The sequence below is a fragment of the Gallus gallus genome, chromosome 4 (assembly GCF_016699485.2).
Source record: "Gallus gallus isolate bGalGal1 chromosome 4, bGalGal1.mat.broiler.GRCg7b, whole genome shotgun sequence".
Taxonomy (NCBI): Eukaryota; Metazoa; Chordata; class Aves; order Galliformes; family Phasianidae; genus Gallus; species Gallus gallus.
In genome coordinates this window covers 31,006,689-31,023,659 of record NC_052535.1, presented here as the reverse complement: position 1 = coordinate 31,023,659, position 16,971 = coordinate 31,006,689, and the positions used below count along the sequence as shown (strand labels likewise).

The 16,971-nt window shown below is 39.4% G+C and overlaps 1 protein-coding gene across 5 annotated transcripts in view; it reads left to right on the top strand.

Annotated features, from left to right (window-relative positions):
* The window catches only part of SLC10A7 (solute carrier family 10 member 7), a 151,577-nt gene that overhangs the window by 102,527 nt on the left and 32,079 nt on the right, over window positions 1-16,971 (top strand). For 3 of the 5 annotated variants that reach the window (XM_015276179.4, NM_001031131.2, XM_015276178.4), the window contains one exon: window positions 10,919-11,002. The exons of the other annotated variants lie outside the window; for them this stretch is intronic. In XM_015276179.4, the coding sequence (XP_015131665.1) occupies window positions 10,919-11,002 (84 nt within the window). The remainder of the gene's footprint in view (window positions 1-10,918; window positions 11,003-16,971) is intronic. 5 annotated transcript variants of the gene reach the window in all.

Genomic DNA, 16,971 nt, shown 5'->3' with positions numbered 1-16,971 from the left:
GCTGTTCGGCATTAATTCTTCCATAGTGTCATACTATGATAATCTGAATGCTATAATTGAATTAGTGGTCCTATTTGTAAGGCTCCCCATATGTAGTGCCTAAAATATGCTCAGTACTGCCAGAAATGAAATAAATTGTTGTCCATTAGCTTGTTATTATTTGTATAGCTTAAGCTGCGCTCGTGGTTATGGTTTAAACTTTGCCTCGTGCACCAGAGAATATATTGATCTGTACTGCCGTTTCAGTTCCTAATTGCCTGGTAATGAAAATATAAGTTGGTCTGTATCAGTGCTCTTTGGACATGTGAGGCTTATCAAAAATAATGCATTAAATGTAAATAATTTACCTTAAATGAATGGCATTAAACATAAGATCGTCGATATTTCTGAAAGGTGCACTTCTGCTATGAAACTTCTGTTAGAAAGAGATTTTTCTAAGAGATTATGATTGATTTAATGCAACCTTAAGGATTGTGCATGTAATTATCAGACAGTATCCTTTTGAGAATGCTTAGGTAGACTTTAAAGAACCATGGCCTTCTCCATGGATACCTCTGATTAACACTTCAACTAATAAGAAGCTATTGAATCTCGATATGGAGATGCATTAATCTGCAATATCATCATCTTCACGTTAACTCTTGTTACTAACAATTAATATGTTATAAATGGGCGATGTTCCATAAACTATATATAATTGATTAAGGTTCGTATATATGGTGAGAAGTGCTGAAACCAACTACTGTAAGATATATCAGTTTCAAGTAAACGTAGGTTTACACTGTTCACATTTCTTTGCAACATTCTGCAGTGTTTCATTAATGGTGGTTAGGAGTCAGAGAAGGATGCTGTCTTCCTCTTGTCAGCTCAGATCTTTAGCTGAAACCAGAGGTAACACAGAAATAAATGTTTTGGAGACAGGTGGACAGACAAACAAACCCCCCTGAAAAACTAGAATGGTAATCCAGGAGAAATTTTGCTTTTGGAAATAACCAAATCAATAAACGATGCTTGTGAATTGATGAAGGAATTCTTGAGGTATGTCATCATCTGGATATGAATGGGAATGTCTATCTTGAGTTAGTATGTGACTTCTTCTCTATGCTTTATCTTTTCCTTTTGTGATGGTAATTACATTCCCCCTTTGTATGTAATCTAAAGAGAAAAAGCTTACCCAGTGCCTTGGAACCTTGAAGTGACTGTGGCTTAACCAGCCACCTGTCCTGACATGTCTGTGCAAATGTTGAGAGCTGAGCACGGTGTTTGTTCTAGGAGGTGAAAAACTATCCAGAGTAGCAGAAAGTTGAGGTAAGAGGACCTCACCTAAATCCGACACTCCAGCTTTCACTTCTCAACCCTGCATTTCTTCACTTAGACTTACTGACTTAAAGCCTACATGAATACCATGAATACAGGTGAAAGAAACTCCACGCACTGAAGTGTGATTGAGACAGACTAACTCCTATCTACCTGCAAGCATTTGTGATTTGAATACATAAGTATACTGCATTTGGGCACATTTACATTACTGAAAAACAATTAAATGAGAGGTGTCATCATGCTGTGGAGGTAATACTGCCATGATCTCCCTGTTAACCTCAAGCTGTCAATACCTCGTAATGTCTCATTTGAAAAACAGATTTTTAGAAGCACTGCACTCTGCAGCAGTTCCAGCAATCATCACACACACACACGTCCTTAGGTGGTAACTTTAGACATGAAAAGAAGAAATATGTATGAAGGGATATTTATTTTCATTCAGAGATTCCATGTTTTTCATTCATCCAGATGGAGGGCAGCCCTAATGCCTCACAAAGGTCCGGGTTTATTGAATTTGCCCTGGAATCAGAGTGAACATAGATACTGTGGTGGATGTAGTGACACTTCTCTCCTGAGCATGGGTCTAGTTCTTTGCAGTTGCTCTGGAGCAGGGTTCCCATCTCTGTCCTGAGACATGGTTGAGCGCATGGACTTGCAACTCTACTAAGTCTTATGATTTCATTGATTGTATTTGCTGTTGAAGTGTGCAGATTTTCATACACGTGTTGGGGCCAAATGTGATGCTGTGCGTTTTATGGCATGGTATCCCAGCTCTGCTGTCATCTTAATGTCGCCATTGCTATTGAGATTTGGCGTCTTGACAGAAGTGATCTCTTCAGCTGCTGGAAACACAGTCAGGTATCTATCAAAGTAACAAAAGTCAGGATTTGTGAATCTATGAATTGTTACTGAAAGCCATCAAAAAAAATATTACAGGTAAGTACATGTTCTAGATGTTCATGCTTTTTACATTCTTCAGAAGTGTGCCTGCAAACCAGTTAGCACGGGATGTTAAAAAGCCAATGCAAAATTCATGTGCGTTTTCAAAAATATGTTTGGCAAAAACCTCCATGTAGCTGTCACACACTGCTCCCATGTCTGCTGTTTCACCAAAGGGGGGGGTTGCCATGACATTTGTGTCAAGACGCAATCTTCCTAAGGCCTCATCATCTTGCTTTGCTACTGGAATATTCAGTGATGTTTTCTTCTCTGGTAACTTCTCAAGTTTCGGGATTTTATAGCAATTATTTTTATGGTGCGTTGTGGTGGTGAAGCCATAAGTATGAGAAATTCAGGAGCAGTCAATGGAGAAAATTCTGTCCAAGTATTGGATTAAAAACAGAAATAAAATGACTGAATAATGACATGGGTGAAAGTAGATGTTGATTGAAATATTGCACTTTTTGAAATGTTCGTCTGTATTCACCATCCTTAAATTAAAATACGGTCTTGGAAGATGTTGATAATTCTCAAGTTTTTACCAGTTGCTGCAGTATTTCAGATAAATCTGTTTATTAAAAGTAGCTGTCATTTCTTTAAAAAACAGAAACAAAAAGAGCCAACCCAGGATTTCTACACACTGCACTGTTTTTTCTCTCACATAACTGGTAAATGAGAATAGATGCCAGTCAAATGAATTGTTAAATATGCAAATATGTATTAGCTGGAAAGCCTTGGAAGCTGATAAGGAAGTTGTGGATAATGGATTTCACTGGTATGTGACAAAAGGCTGATTACAGCATGTGGGGGAGAGGCAGCACAATGCATTAGCTGTGAACAGATCAGGTCATTCATGCGAAAGATTTGAAGTGCATCATCTCTTCCACCTGGTTATTTACCTCACTATTTACTATCTCTTTAGTCATTGACAAGACAAAATACTCTGCTCTGATCCAAACCCATTACATTTAACGGGAACTTTTTTATGACTGTTGTGAAACACTAGCACAAACACTTTATTTCTTTTTAAAATTCAGCTTTTACAGCTTCATTATATAAAATTGCATACAGATAATAGCCAGAGAATAATAGAGGGTCCTTCTCTTCTGCATATGTATACAAATTATTGTGAGTTTGTCTAGGCAGAAGGTTCTGAACTGTGTGAAACTTCTGCAGAGGGTTTTTTTCCTGCTTCTATTTGGTCTTGGAATTTTACATGTGCACAGTGCTAAGGGAGTCTTATGTATACATCCTGCTTCCACACAGCAGGCACTGAACGTACTTCATGGTTAGGATGCATAGAACCAGGAAGCTGGGAGGAACCAGTCCCAGCTCACCCAGTCCTCTCCCTTTCCATGCTGTGTAATTTCTCAAAATGGAGCATATTGAAAGTAAAGATTTTTGCTCTCTCCACCATCCATGAAAGGCTAGAAATTTACTCTTGATTAGTAGAAGCCTTTTAATTTCAAGTTGGTATTTATAATGGGTTTTTTACCTGTTTGTCTTTGTTGCCAGAGTTAATATTCAGTTGAATAGTACATCTGTGAGATTTATCTTCCTGGCTCAGACTGGATGTGCATCCTATCTGCTTTCCCAGACTTCATTCAACTAGACTAAACAAGCCACGCATTTCTAATGTTGCTCATCAAGTAGATCATTGTTCTCAGGTGTTTTCTGCACCTGTTCCAGTTTTAATTCTTTCTTCAACTCAGGTAAAACCAACTGTGCACAGTTGCATGGTTTTCTTCACAAGGGCATATGCAAGCCTTGTACAAACTATTCTAAATGATTTATTTCTTCCAGTATGTCACCACTGCCTTTTCCATGGGAGCATAATACTAAAGGTTCTAAATTGTACTGATCTACTTGTTTCCAGTTTGTCACCCCATGCTTGTAGCAGAATCTTTGGATACTAGTCCTGAAATCACAGCTCTGTTAGGGTATTAACCATCTTGCTCCTGCTTAAGTGTCTTTGTATGTTTGATCTCATTTTGTTACACTAGTGCTGAAGGTCATTGTTGTGTTTGTAAGTGGGAGAGCCCTGATACAGTTTGAGGATACCGATGGTTATTTTTACAGCTCTATAAGAGGCTTTGAAATTGACAACTGTTTTTGGCTTGGCATGGTATTTAATGTGTCGTACAGGAACCCAGAGTAGGATTAAGAATTACTTCAACAAAGAGATACTTAATATATCCAGTCTCTTCTTCAAAGCAAGCAAGAAAAAAAAAATAAATGGAAACTGTTTTTAAAGTTGAGTTTGTCAGATTTTCTTTTTCTGCACATCTGATTATGGAACTTGAACTTTTTTTTAACAGCACAGGAGAAGATGTGCAGACAGCTAGGCTTTTGGGTTTTTCTTTCCGTGTGCCAAATCAACTTCCATGGTCACAAAAAGCATATAGAATGTTTTCGAAAACTTGCAAAATGCACCATGAGACCAGAACCTATTTTTTCTTTTCCTTTTCCTTAGCAGAACTAGAGAGACCTATGTCTGCTTTTAATTTTTAAGAATAACAATAAAAGATCTATTTGTTAAAATATGTGATTGCCAAACCACTGAAGACAAGCTCTGTTGTACATCTAGTACCTTTCTCTGACAAAAGAGGCAATTTACTGGGTTTGATAGGCAGAATTAAAAGCTTTATTTTAAAATTTAGATGTGTTATTTCTGATACTTTTTATTCTGCTAGTGCTGGGAAACTGAAACTTATTTGCTTTTGAATGTCAAATCTTGTTTCTTTTCTTGATATAGAAGCTCTATCCTCAGTGGCAAACCTCTCCTACTGTTAGAACCAATGGAAGCAGACTGGTTCAGTACCAATGGCATTTGATCAGTCTCTGGGAGCTGGTGTCCCCTCACACAGCTGCTCTACCCCACTTAGAGATATCTAGGTCTCCAGGGGGACCTTGGCAGGCTCGAGCAGTGGGCCCAGGTGAACCTTGTGAGGTTCATCAAATTCAAATGCAAGATCTTGCACCTGGGTTGAGGCAACCCCAATTACCAATACAAGCTGGGGGATGAAAGGATTGAGTGCAGCACTGCCAAAAAAGATGTGGGGTTACTGGTGGATGGGAAGCTGGATGCGAGCCAGCAATGTGCCTTTGCAGCCCAGGAAGCCAACTATATCCTATACTACATCAAAAGAAGTGTGGCCAGCAGATTTAAGGGAGGTGATTCTGCCCCTCTGCTCTGCACTCCTGAGACCTCACTTGGAGTACTATGTCCAGAAGTCAAGTCCACAGTACAGGAAAGATATCAGCATGTTGACGTGCGTCCAGAGGAGGGTCAAAAAAATGATCCATGGAATGGAACACCTCTCCTATGAGGACAGGCTGGGAGCTGGGGCTGTTCATCCTGGAGAAGAGAAGGCTGTAAGGTGACCTGATTGCGGCCTTTCAGTATCTAAAGGGGAGCTACAGGAAAGAGGGGGACAGACTCTTTAGCAGGATCTGTGGTAATAGAACAAGGGGAAATGGTTTCAAGCTCAAAGGAGGGTTGGATTTAGGTTAGATGTAAGGACAACTTTTACAGGGAGGGTGGTAAGGCACTGGAACAGATTTCCCAGTGATGTTGTTGATGCCTCTTCCCTGGAGACTTCCAGGATGAGGCTGGATCAGTCCTTGGGCAACCTGATCTAGCTGTGGATGTCCCTGTTCATTGCAAAGGAGTTGAACTGGGTGGCCTTCAGAAGTCCCTTCAAACTTCTCTGATTTAACCACTGTATGGGAATGCCCTTAAAGCAGCAGAGTAAGAACATTCTAGTGACCAGGCAGCTCTGTTCAGACTATTGTGAAATATTAGGCAGGAATGACCATTTCAGCTCTTTTGACCTTCTGCAATTCCTATGAATTGAATAAGTTGAAGACTGGCAGCTGGACAAGCTTATATTCACAGGAGGGTAAAAAGATTACCTACTGCTTTTCTTTTTTTTTATTTGGAAGTTGGTTAAGATAAATAGTTTGCCTTGCTGAAGCATCTTCAGACATTCAATTGGTCACTCCTGTTTGCTGTTCTTCATTACTGAAGAGTATCCCATCCAAGTCTTTTCTAAAAGCACACCACGTAACACTTCCTTTCAGCAGCAGGACATGAAGGGGTTGGAACATGGTGGTCCTGGCAGGACTCGGGGGCGGCTGGGTCTGGCCTGCATGAGAGTGACTAGAAGCAGTGGCAATCACAGTGCTGAAGACAATTTAAAAAGACAAGTATCAGAATAGCCTGAACTAAAGGTGAAAAAGAAAAGCTTGAACTAAACATCTCGTGTAAGAGAGCAGCCTATGACCCTCCCCCTCAGTTCTTTCCTGTTTTCACCCCATCTCCCTTCCTTGTCTGTGCTTAACAAATGGCAAGGCTGAAGTTGGCTGGTGATGTATTAGTGCATGATGACACAATCTGAGGAAACATGCCAATTAGAGGAGAACGCTGGAAAAGTAAGGCCCCAAAGGACAGCTGCCTCTGAAGTGGACTCAATATGTGCAACACATGTGACACCGGATTATAATTTGGTATGACTGGTAGGAGGTGTGTGTCTTCTGAATCAGTGGCAGTTGTAGGCATGGGAACACCCACTGTGATACCTCCCCAGTCAGCCAGAAGGATGATTGGAGGGAGCATCTGGCTTGTGGAGCAGGCTAGGCCTGAAAGTGGAATTAATTGTCTTAGTGTTATGCAACGAAGGTTTTTGTTTGTTTGTTTTGCTTGTTTTGTTTTTACCACAACCAGGGGAGTACATCCTATCAATTAAGTATAAGCCAGTGTTTCTGCCACAGACTCGTACACAAATCCACTAAATAATTTGTTTTTTTGAAACAGACAGTCTCTTGAGAAGAAAGGTCTAGGACTGAATTAGTGAGAATGCTGCAGGTCAGGATTGAAATGCTGCATGGTGACAGAATTGTTTGGAAAGATCTGCCTGGAAGCCTCTTATTACAGCCATATCTAGCAAACGCTTGCAGAAGGTGCAGCCCCTGCTCATGTGAGTTATCTTTCTGAAATCACAGAGATTATTTGAGGGAAAAGTGCCTGTTCCTTTCCATAAGAAAGAATTTTCAAGGGTTTTTTTTTTTTGAGTATTTATTCAAACAGTCCTCATTCATTAACATGCCTTTCACTGTCATGCCGCTATGCAGTATAGCAGCTTGAATCTGTGATGTTTCTACACCTGTTCCTACAGGGCTTCCATATTTTTTTTTTTTCCTATGAAGATAATTTTATATTTAGACATGGCTGCTGTTATAAGAAGGAGGGCAGCCAAGTCAGGTACTTTAACACAGTGCTGGTTCTAGTGCAGTGCAGATCTATGTGTTTGAGGTTGGTTTTGTTTGTTTCATCATGGCAGAGTACAGAATTTAGCTTGATCCAGCTAAAACATGAGGAAAATGTAGTTATTCAGACAGAATATTTACATTTGTGGACCGTATAGAAAGGTTTGATCAGAATCATTGTAAATATTTTGTTTCCTCTGTTCCTGAAGTGCCAAATTCCTAACTGGCTGGGTTCAAAGATAGTCTGAGACATGAGCAGTGCCTGAGATTCCGTGGAACATTTACATAGGTGAGCTGATGAGTCTGCTTACTGCAGATGTTGAGGCAGTTGTGCTCAACTTCTGCATCTGTTACCTGCAGATCCCTATGCATGTGTGAGTCCTTGTGGTTAGCCTCTGTTTTCCCGGGGTCTGAGTAATGAAGTCTTTCTTCTGTGTGATTGAGAAGTTCCTGCCTTCACCTTTCTTCAACTTTTACCTTATCTTCCAAGTCTTTCTCTGGGCAGATTTAAGGTTAAGGTGATGCCGAAGTTTATAGATTTGTTGTCTAACAGATTTTCCTTATAACCAAGCGGCTCTCTGAAGTTATTGTCATAGTATGCGGGAGGGAAATGGAGTTCAGAAATCTGTTTGATGAAGAGATAATGTTGGTATTATGAGTGGAACAGGGAACTGTAATACTGGAGCAGTGCAGGAAAGGGGCACTGAGATGAGCAAATGCACTACTCCAAACCTCTGTGCCTGCCTGTGGTGTAGCACAGTATCAGAACCTCTAAAGGACCCAAGAAAGAGGGTAGCTCCGTTCAATTCTGGAGGAACTAATGAAGGTGCTGGAGACACGGAGTAACGTGATTGTTAACTATTTGGCTGAAGCAGCATCAAAAATAGTGTGGCCATAGAATCATCCAGGAGAGGAAGGAGTCCTACTAGAAGCAGCAAAATTTGACCTTTTGTGGTCAAATTTTGAGAGTTGTTCTTACAGACCAGGTGTGCCTGAGGAACTCTCTTCATCTGGGAGAAACAAGAGTTAATGAATCGTTTATTTGCTTTGACGTTATGGACTGACTGGTGAATATTTGCATTATTTAAAAGGTAGTCAGGGCATGACGGTTACCTGAAATATCTGTGACAGTCTTTTGCTTGTCCAGGTGACGGCAAGGTGAGCCCGCGTTGGTGGGCTGAAGTTGAGAAGGTGGTGAATCACACCTTGAGGTAGAAGATTGCTCCTTTGAATAATTGTATTTCTCCTAGAAAAATTGATCTGTGATCTGAGTGGTTTCCTTTAGCATCCCACCTCAGTATCTGTAATTCAATTTCTAGCTGTATAAAAAATAAACAACTAAATAAATTTCTCTGTATAGTAAGTGCTTATGAATCCACACTGGCTTGAAGATGCTATATGTGAAGTAATATTTAAAAAAAAAAAAGTGGCAAGACCATTGAAGTTTGACTTGTTGCCTTTTTCAGCAGTGTGTTATATTGTTAAACAGCTTTTCTTTCTCGACTATGCACCCACTAAGCATAAAACTTTAAAACAGTCGGAGAAGCGCAATCTGTGTTTTTATAAGAGTACACAAGAGCCACTGTCAAAGCGTCACGGTTTCATGAAGCTGTGCAGACGGGCCTGGCATGTGGACGGCTTAGATAGATTCTCTCCTCTGTGACTCAGGCAGGTTTTAAAGTTTAAAAATCTTCACTTTCACTTCAAAAAGCTCCTTTGAATACCCAGTAAGTAATGCTTTTAACTCCTCAGTGCATAGCAAAAAAAAAAAAAAAGAAAAGTCTACAGTTTGAAAAACTATGAACCTTTTAAAATTTCAGAAGCTCCTTACAAGAATTCAAACAAGGAGATGACCGTCAGTGTGGTGTGGTGGTATTGTGAAGCTCTGCTCTCTGCAACGGATCATGCATGAAGCCCCCCATTTCCTTTGAGGGTGGGATAACCGTGCTGTCTAGATTTAGGTACTCGTGTGGCTTATCTGAATCTTCCCCTGTTGGCACTCGCTTCTCCCTATTGCCTCCATGAGAAGTTCAGACTCTGTAATCTCAGTGCTCTCGCACTTGCAGACCTAACATCTCAGTGAGGATGTCATCTCCTGCTCCACTCCAGCCGTCTGCTGTGTCCGTGTTGTTAGAATTAGAGATGATGGGATTGCATACAAAGTGGGTGAGATGCTCTAATTTATTAAATGGCTGGACTGAATCTCACCTGATGTTGCCACTTAAAGTAAGACATAGGAAACATGTAGCTGTATCCCCCGTGCTTTGTTTAAAGTTCTCTACTTGAATTATATTCAGAAAGGGACGTACGAAAGAAAGTGATGGAGTACGTTTATAATAGACTTCGTCTGGTCCCACTCTATGATCACCTTGTCTATCATGCCTGCAGGTAGCTTTCAACAGTGGATGTGTCAAAAGTGTAATGCAGTCAGAATGTAGTTTATAAGAGTAATGTATGTGAGGATGTTTTAGGAAATCAACATCATTTAGAAAAAAAATCTGAATTCTGTCATCATTTTGACATTTGTTAAAGTGATGTGCAAAATACAGAATAATGTGAGCCTGTGAAATCCGCCGTTTAATGTCATTTGCTCTACTCCAGAAGCAAGCGGTTGCCTGTGGAAGCTCTGACAATGCTATTTTCAGTTGTCTTATTATGTATTTCTTAATGTATATTCTGTTGCTGTTAAAAGAATGTTAAAAAGTTGCTTGAAACTTTTAAATGGCCTAGTATAAAATAAGAGAAAAAGGAGTGAATATTTTCCTATGCAGAAATTCCTTTAGCTTTGTTTGATTCATCTTTTCTTCCTGCACCTTAAAGAATAAAATACTTCTAGTATTTAAAATAGTAATGAAGAGATCACCTATTTGAAGACAAAGCCCATCGTTGTCTACCTATCATGGTGAAAGAATAGCTATATGCTTCCAGTAGATATCTCTTTTGTAATGTTATTGAAGTAAAGGCTAAATATCTTCACTATTATTTTTTATTACTATTGTTTTTATTCTGAAAACAACCACTATCTTTTTGTTGCTTGCTGTGCGTATAAATAGTAAGGTTTGCTGAGCTAACAGCTTAGAAAGATGTTCACTCGCTGTCATTTTAAACTGTCGTCACACAAATGCTAATATGATTTACTTTGCAGATGCATGTAGTAGGGTTTCAATAAAATGAATATTGATGGGACTATTCCTTTACGTTGCCACATAATCAGCCAGGAATTGTTTTACTTTTGTTACCATGGAATACCAAATGCCTTATTAGGACTTAATAATTAAATATGCATGCACAGCTTCCAAGTTTTTATGCATATAATAAAAGTATATGAATGTGCAATAACTGTATATACAAAGAAAAAGTTGAATATTAATGGCATATTTTTATTTTGTAGCTTGGATCATCCTCCTCTGTGCCTTTTACATCTATATTCTCGCAGCTGTTTATGACTGTTGTAGTCCCCCTTATTATTGGACAGGTATGTCTTTTAAATATACATCCTCATTTCAAAAAATAAGATAAAGAGAGCTATCTTAAAGACCGACCAGCAACATGGTAAGCTACCACATAGGAAACAGCCTCAGGATAGTGAACTCTAATATGAGAGAAAGGATGCTACAGTACTCCCTGGAGCCACATAGATCTTTGTAGAGATTGAGCATCTGTCCCTCACTACCACAGACATACGCTACTGCATATCGAGAAGGGAGTTGGTGAGCATAAAGTGGGAAAAATGGCAGCCCAGCCTGTGAGAAATTGCAGCTCCATACAAATGAGTTTGGAGAACTCTATATAGTCCTTTTGTCACGTGTTCTTTGCCCAGATGATGAAGGAAGTTTTCCTTGTGTAGTATCTGCTACTGACTACAGAATTAAAAAATTCTCTGTCTTGAAAGATATGTAAGGGCTAAGTACTCACAAGTTAAGAAATAGTAAAATTAAGACCGCTTGATCAGTTTTGCATACGCTTTGCAAGTCATGCAGTTACAATTCTTATTCTTTTTCTACGCGACTCCTCCATCAATTGTAACACCGGATGGGAGGGATTCATGGAATAAGCAGTTGTTCCTTATTTCATCTTATACTCGTTCACGCTGAAACACAAGTATGATTGAGTATGATTGAAATACTTCACTGAATGCAAAGATACTAATTGTAATGTAAAATTTTCTGTGACGCTTGTCTCTGTGGTATCTGTTTTTCACCGAGATTATCATTTTCCTTACGCTTCATGATGTCCACTATTATTGCTTTGTTTCATACACCAAAACACCTGGAGCCTAATTCTTTTATACTTCTTAGCATTAGGTTTTTCTCAGGCATAAATAATGCATTGGGGGGGGTTTCCTCCTAATTTCAGAGGAGAAATGTTTCTGTCTCTGGAATCCAGAGATTAACGAGCGAAGTTTCTTCAGTCCTCCAGTGTTGGGAGGTCCCAAAAGTTGACGTTCTTGCCTCATTTGCAAATTTCTAGGAAATAAATAGTGTGGCAGCAGATCTAAAAATAAAAAAACTTACAATGATAGGTGGTGGAATAGCAGCAATGTGTAGTGCAGTGTGATCGGTCTGATGATGATAGCAGATAGCAGATTTGTACAAAATTTCAAGAGAACTTTCATCTGCCTTGGAAAGTTGTTGTAAGAAATTGCTATGCGAGGTGAGTGGCTGTGGCTTTTTATTGACTACAACAAATAGCAAGGCTAATTAATGGAGACTGAGCTTACATAATAAGTGCTCTGAATAAGTTCAAATGAGAAATGTGATGAGATTTAACTGACAACAGATGTGATTTAGGAGCTGAAGGAAAAATCAGTAGAGAATCTTAAAGTCTGTATAACTCAATCATGAATTTATATGAGAGTTTGTTTTTCATGAATACATTTTAGCAAGAAAGAAGGATGATTCTCTCCTTTAGAAATATTTAAAGCAATGACTGGAAGTGGATGACCAAAAGGAATAGCTCTTATTTCCTCTAAGGATAAAGGCTTTATTTCTAGAGATACTGTACTATCTATTCAGAGGTTATGGAAGAGAGGAAATGCTAAGAATAGCTGCAGATCACAAATCTAAAGGATGTTTTACATTTGTCGTTGTGATTAGGTAGAACTGTACCAAGGTAAACCGACCTGCTTAGGGAAGAATAAAAGCCATTCTTTGAAGGCAGATGTCCAAGCGTAGCTTGCAAGTAACTCAAGGAAAAACCGTAAGCAAGAAAAGCAGTGACATCAGGAGATGCAGTGATACGTCTTATTGCGCCTCAGCCAGAGGTAGCTTGGATCATCTTTGAATTAAATGGAAGCTGTGCGTTTCATTTGTGGACTCATTACCGGACTGCTGCCCAACATGCAGCACAGCAACGTAGCAGTGCTTTGTGAATCGCAAGCTGCTCACTCTGGGATTCCAGATGCATTAAGAGATAATGGCCCACAATTCATGAATGACAGCCTCGGCAATTACTTCTAATTTATCATTTCATGCCTGCAATGTCAATTCCTTACCATGCACAGTCGGTGCAAGAACGCCTGTTAAGGTTCCCTAGTAGCAAAAAGCTTGATTGGGAAAAACTGAACTTGGAAACTGCTTGCTTGGAGGGTTGCTGATCTTCTTAATTCAACTGTGACCAACACAGGTTTTAAATTTGATCCTCATCAGTGTAGAACAGAGGAGTCTGCTTAAAGGAAGCATTTTCAAGGGGGTTATATTCCTTTGAAAAAAATCATCTCACCTCTGGGAAAACCTTTGCTGCCTAGGTGCTGGCTTCCTGAGCAGGCTGCAAGGCTCGCTGCTTCAGCAGCCTTTGGGAAAATGAGCAAAGCAGGTGACGTTTTTTGTTTTGCGTTTTCTTGCTTCATGGCCGTGTATTAAGTTGATTGCTTGACTTGTCAGATTTTTTTTTTAATGGTAGCTCATAGAAAGACTTTACAATAGTGCCATGATACCTATTTTCTCTTCTTTCTTAAAGAATTTTCTAGCGTGTGCCTAGACTGCTGTTGACAGGAAGACATAGGTTTTTAGTCACGGGCAATGAAAAGTCAAAGGGGCTGCATGTATGTCCTATGCTCAGGTGGTGGCTGCCAGTTGTTAAAGAAATAACCAGTAAAGGAGGAAGAAAGACATTCTGTTATCTGGAAGCCACTGAGGCTTACAGATAGCAGTTGCTGATGGATGACCTTCAGTAAGGATAATTACTCTGTTCTTTGTCACAGATGTTTTGGCTGTCTGCAGTGGCCTGCACCCTCTGTGTCTGTAGATGCATTTTGCTAATCAATAGCATGATATCATTCAAATCAATGTGAATACTATGATATTGTATTTGTAGAGTAAGCGGTAACATTGCTCTGAGAAGAGGTCTTGGAGAGGCAGAGTATTTTCTAAAGATCTGGTGTTCTATAAGTCTTGACGGTTTGTAGAGCGCAACAGCTTATTTGTACATCACTCTTGTACACCTCTAAGGGGAATTTGAGAATACTTGTTACGCAATAAACATGGTAACAGATGTGTCCTAGGAAATATTTTTGCATTTGTTCTGGCATCTTGAAGTTCTGATTGCTTTTCTACTGGGTGGCAGAGTTCTATAAAGTCTGTTGAAGATTGCTGCTCCTGAGCTGTTGTCATTTTGCTAAACTAATTGTTTCTTTGTTTGTAGGCGTTAGCAATGTCTAAATGTTAGAAATGTCTAAGTAGGTTCTTCCTGACCAGCTCTTGAGAATTTGGCTGAAGACTGTTGTTTCTGTACTTATTTTGTTCTTCTGAAGTGGCAGATAACAGGCACAGTGAAAGCCACTGCAATATTTCCTTTCCCGTTTTGAAGACTTCCTCTCTTCTCTGCACCTAAGTGCTTATGACAGACTTTTATTTTATGTTTTATATTAAAGAGCAATTTATGATTAAATGTTAATGAAATAGAATTTTCACTGTGCTTTCATTATATTCTACTAGTTTGAACATTTTTCAAAGCAGCACACCAAAACCCACTGTTTTCTATGAATAAATAATAAAAAGCTTGTCTGTACATTATCATTCATGCATTCTCTAGTTGCCCCATTGGTAATTTGTCTGCCAGAGTAAAGTGGGCACTTCATATTAAACAGACCTTAACTAAAGCTAAAATTAATGTTATCATTCTAGTGGTTCTTCTTCCCTAATCTATAAAATGAAGGCAGTTGAACAGAACCTAGTCTCACAAAAAATCTCAGTGTTCTGCAAGTAAAGGATTTTAAGTGCCTTCTGCATCGTTGCCCAAAACGTTCCAGAGGAACCCTACCAGCATTTTGGAGGTGTGTTTAGAAACACAACTTGGAAAGAGTGCTACATTGCAGAACAAGTTGTCAGTGAAACTGAAGCTAAAAGGCTTAGCGATGTATTTATTTTTAAAGAATAAGAAGTGGAAAGGGAAAGGTACGTGGCAGTTGCTAGTGAGCAGAATGAATGGTTCACCTTAATGTAGTGTTCATTTATTGTGGGGAGGGGGCTGGGAACAATGCTCAAAGCAACTGCAAATAAAAAGGGAGTGATGTCAAATGCTTTCTGGCTCGTAACTTAAACCCATGCAGAAGCAGTCCTACCTCTTCAGGCTCCAGAGAGCTGCAGGGAGCAGGAAGAGTGCTATTCTGAGAGATGAGTGCTTCTAGAACCTTGTTGCAGAAAACCGAGGTGCCAGATAAACAGCATTTGGACCACAGTTCACTCCCTCCTAACACTTGACTCAACAGGACCCTGTCTTTGTGGAGGGTTATGACCTTACGTAGATCTGTGAAGGATGTTGCATCTTATCTACATCAAACATTAAAAACTGCAGCCAATATAATCTCCCTTCCATCCTGATATCTAATTCTTTCTAGTGATTTTCTTAGTTCACTTTCTTTACGATTTTTTTTTTGTATATTCTCCCCTTTCGTATTTTCTAAGCTCCACTGATACTATTCCCAGTATTCTATGCAGACTTCCTTCTTGGTTTGCTGTCACTAGGAAGGGATATTGAGAAGCCATTGAACTATTCCAAATATCTTTTGTGCCTGGCTGATAGCTTTTCAAAAGAAAATTTTGCCTTGCAAAGTTATAGTAGTGAAAATAGCAGTAAAGAGTTAGCTAGGAATCCTACTTTAAGATACAAATGACATACAGTAACTACTGCAGTTAGGGATAATGGTAAATCCAGCCTTGTTTCAGCTTGCTTCCTCATGTGTTTGAACGCAAGGAAAATGTAGCTGTGTTTCTTTGAAATGTTAAAGCTCAGGTGCTGTGTCTGGGTGTTTTGAAGTCCACAACAACAGCTAAAAAAAACAACAGGAGGAGAAGTGCAATAAAAATGTAAATTCTCTTGAAAGGTTACATCACTCCCAAAACTGTGATAGATTTAGACAAAAATCTGCTTTGTGTACTGATGCAAATACCAGGAGATATTCTTGTGGAAAGAGAACAAGTGCCTTCACAACCATTTCCTCCCGTTTTTAACTTCAGGAGCTCAAAATAAGATAAGGTAAAAATTGAGGTAATTTTTAATAGGTGTAGTGTATTACATATGTCAGAGATGGCTCCGTTCCATGTACACAAGGGGGGAAAAAAGCTCCTTGTCCTGTTTAGATCAATTAATAATGAACATTAATGAATTACGTTGTTTATTGCATTTTTTATCTTGCATGTCCAGCACTTGAGCAGGCAGGTGGAAACAGTCTAACTGTATTTTACTGATGGATTTCTCTGGGTATACAGTTTGACTGTTAGGAAGGTATAATAAGATAATTGTTTTTCTATAATGCATCTCCTGCTATTTTCACGTATGATCTTATAACAGATGAGCAGTATTTACCTGCTTTCCTGGAAGAGCAGGTCGTGTTTCTTTGCACAGGGCACGCTAAGTGAATTAAGAAGATAAACAGCCCATTTGCTTAGGAAGACTGTTGTGTCAACAAGAAGGTTACAGCAGGATGCTGAGCAGTCTGGAGGAAACTATTCCGTTTCTACTATTCTGGTAGAAGAACTAATTTGAAATGGGCTCAATACTGTTAATTGATGTGTAATTACATTCCGTTGTTGATAAAAGTTCAGTTCTGGCCTAGAGGGAAGTTTGAGCCTGGAACTGTTATTTGAAGTGAGTTTGAGCTGATGCCTTTGGAGATTGCCAGGTCCTCTGCATTTGGTGGTAGCTGCCTGATGGACACGTTTTTTTTTCAGTTACCATCCAACTTTTCTTCCTTTTATTCAGCATCTCTCATCACGCAGTTTAGTTATAAAACATCATCTTATACAAATTTTTATTTCTCCTCGCTTTTCTCCACTAAGCCAGTTTGAGCCTCCTTCTTTTATGTGCCACCCATAGGTCAGCCGCCAGGAACTCCCTGCACTTGGAGGCTGGCATTTGAATCTGCATGAAAATCCTTGCAGTTCCTTGTGCTTAATGGGATTGCTGCCACGGGCCCAGAGGCCACAAGCTCTCCTTGTGGATGTA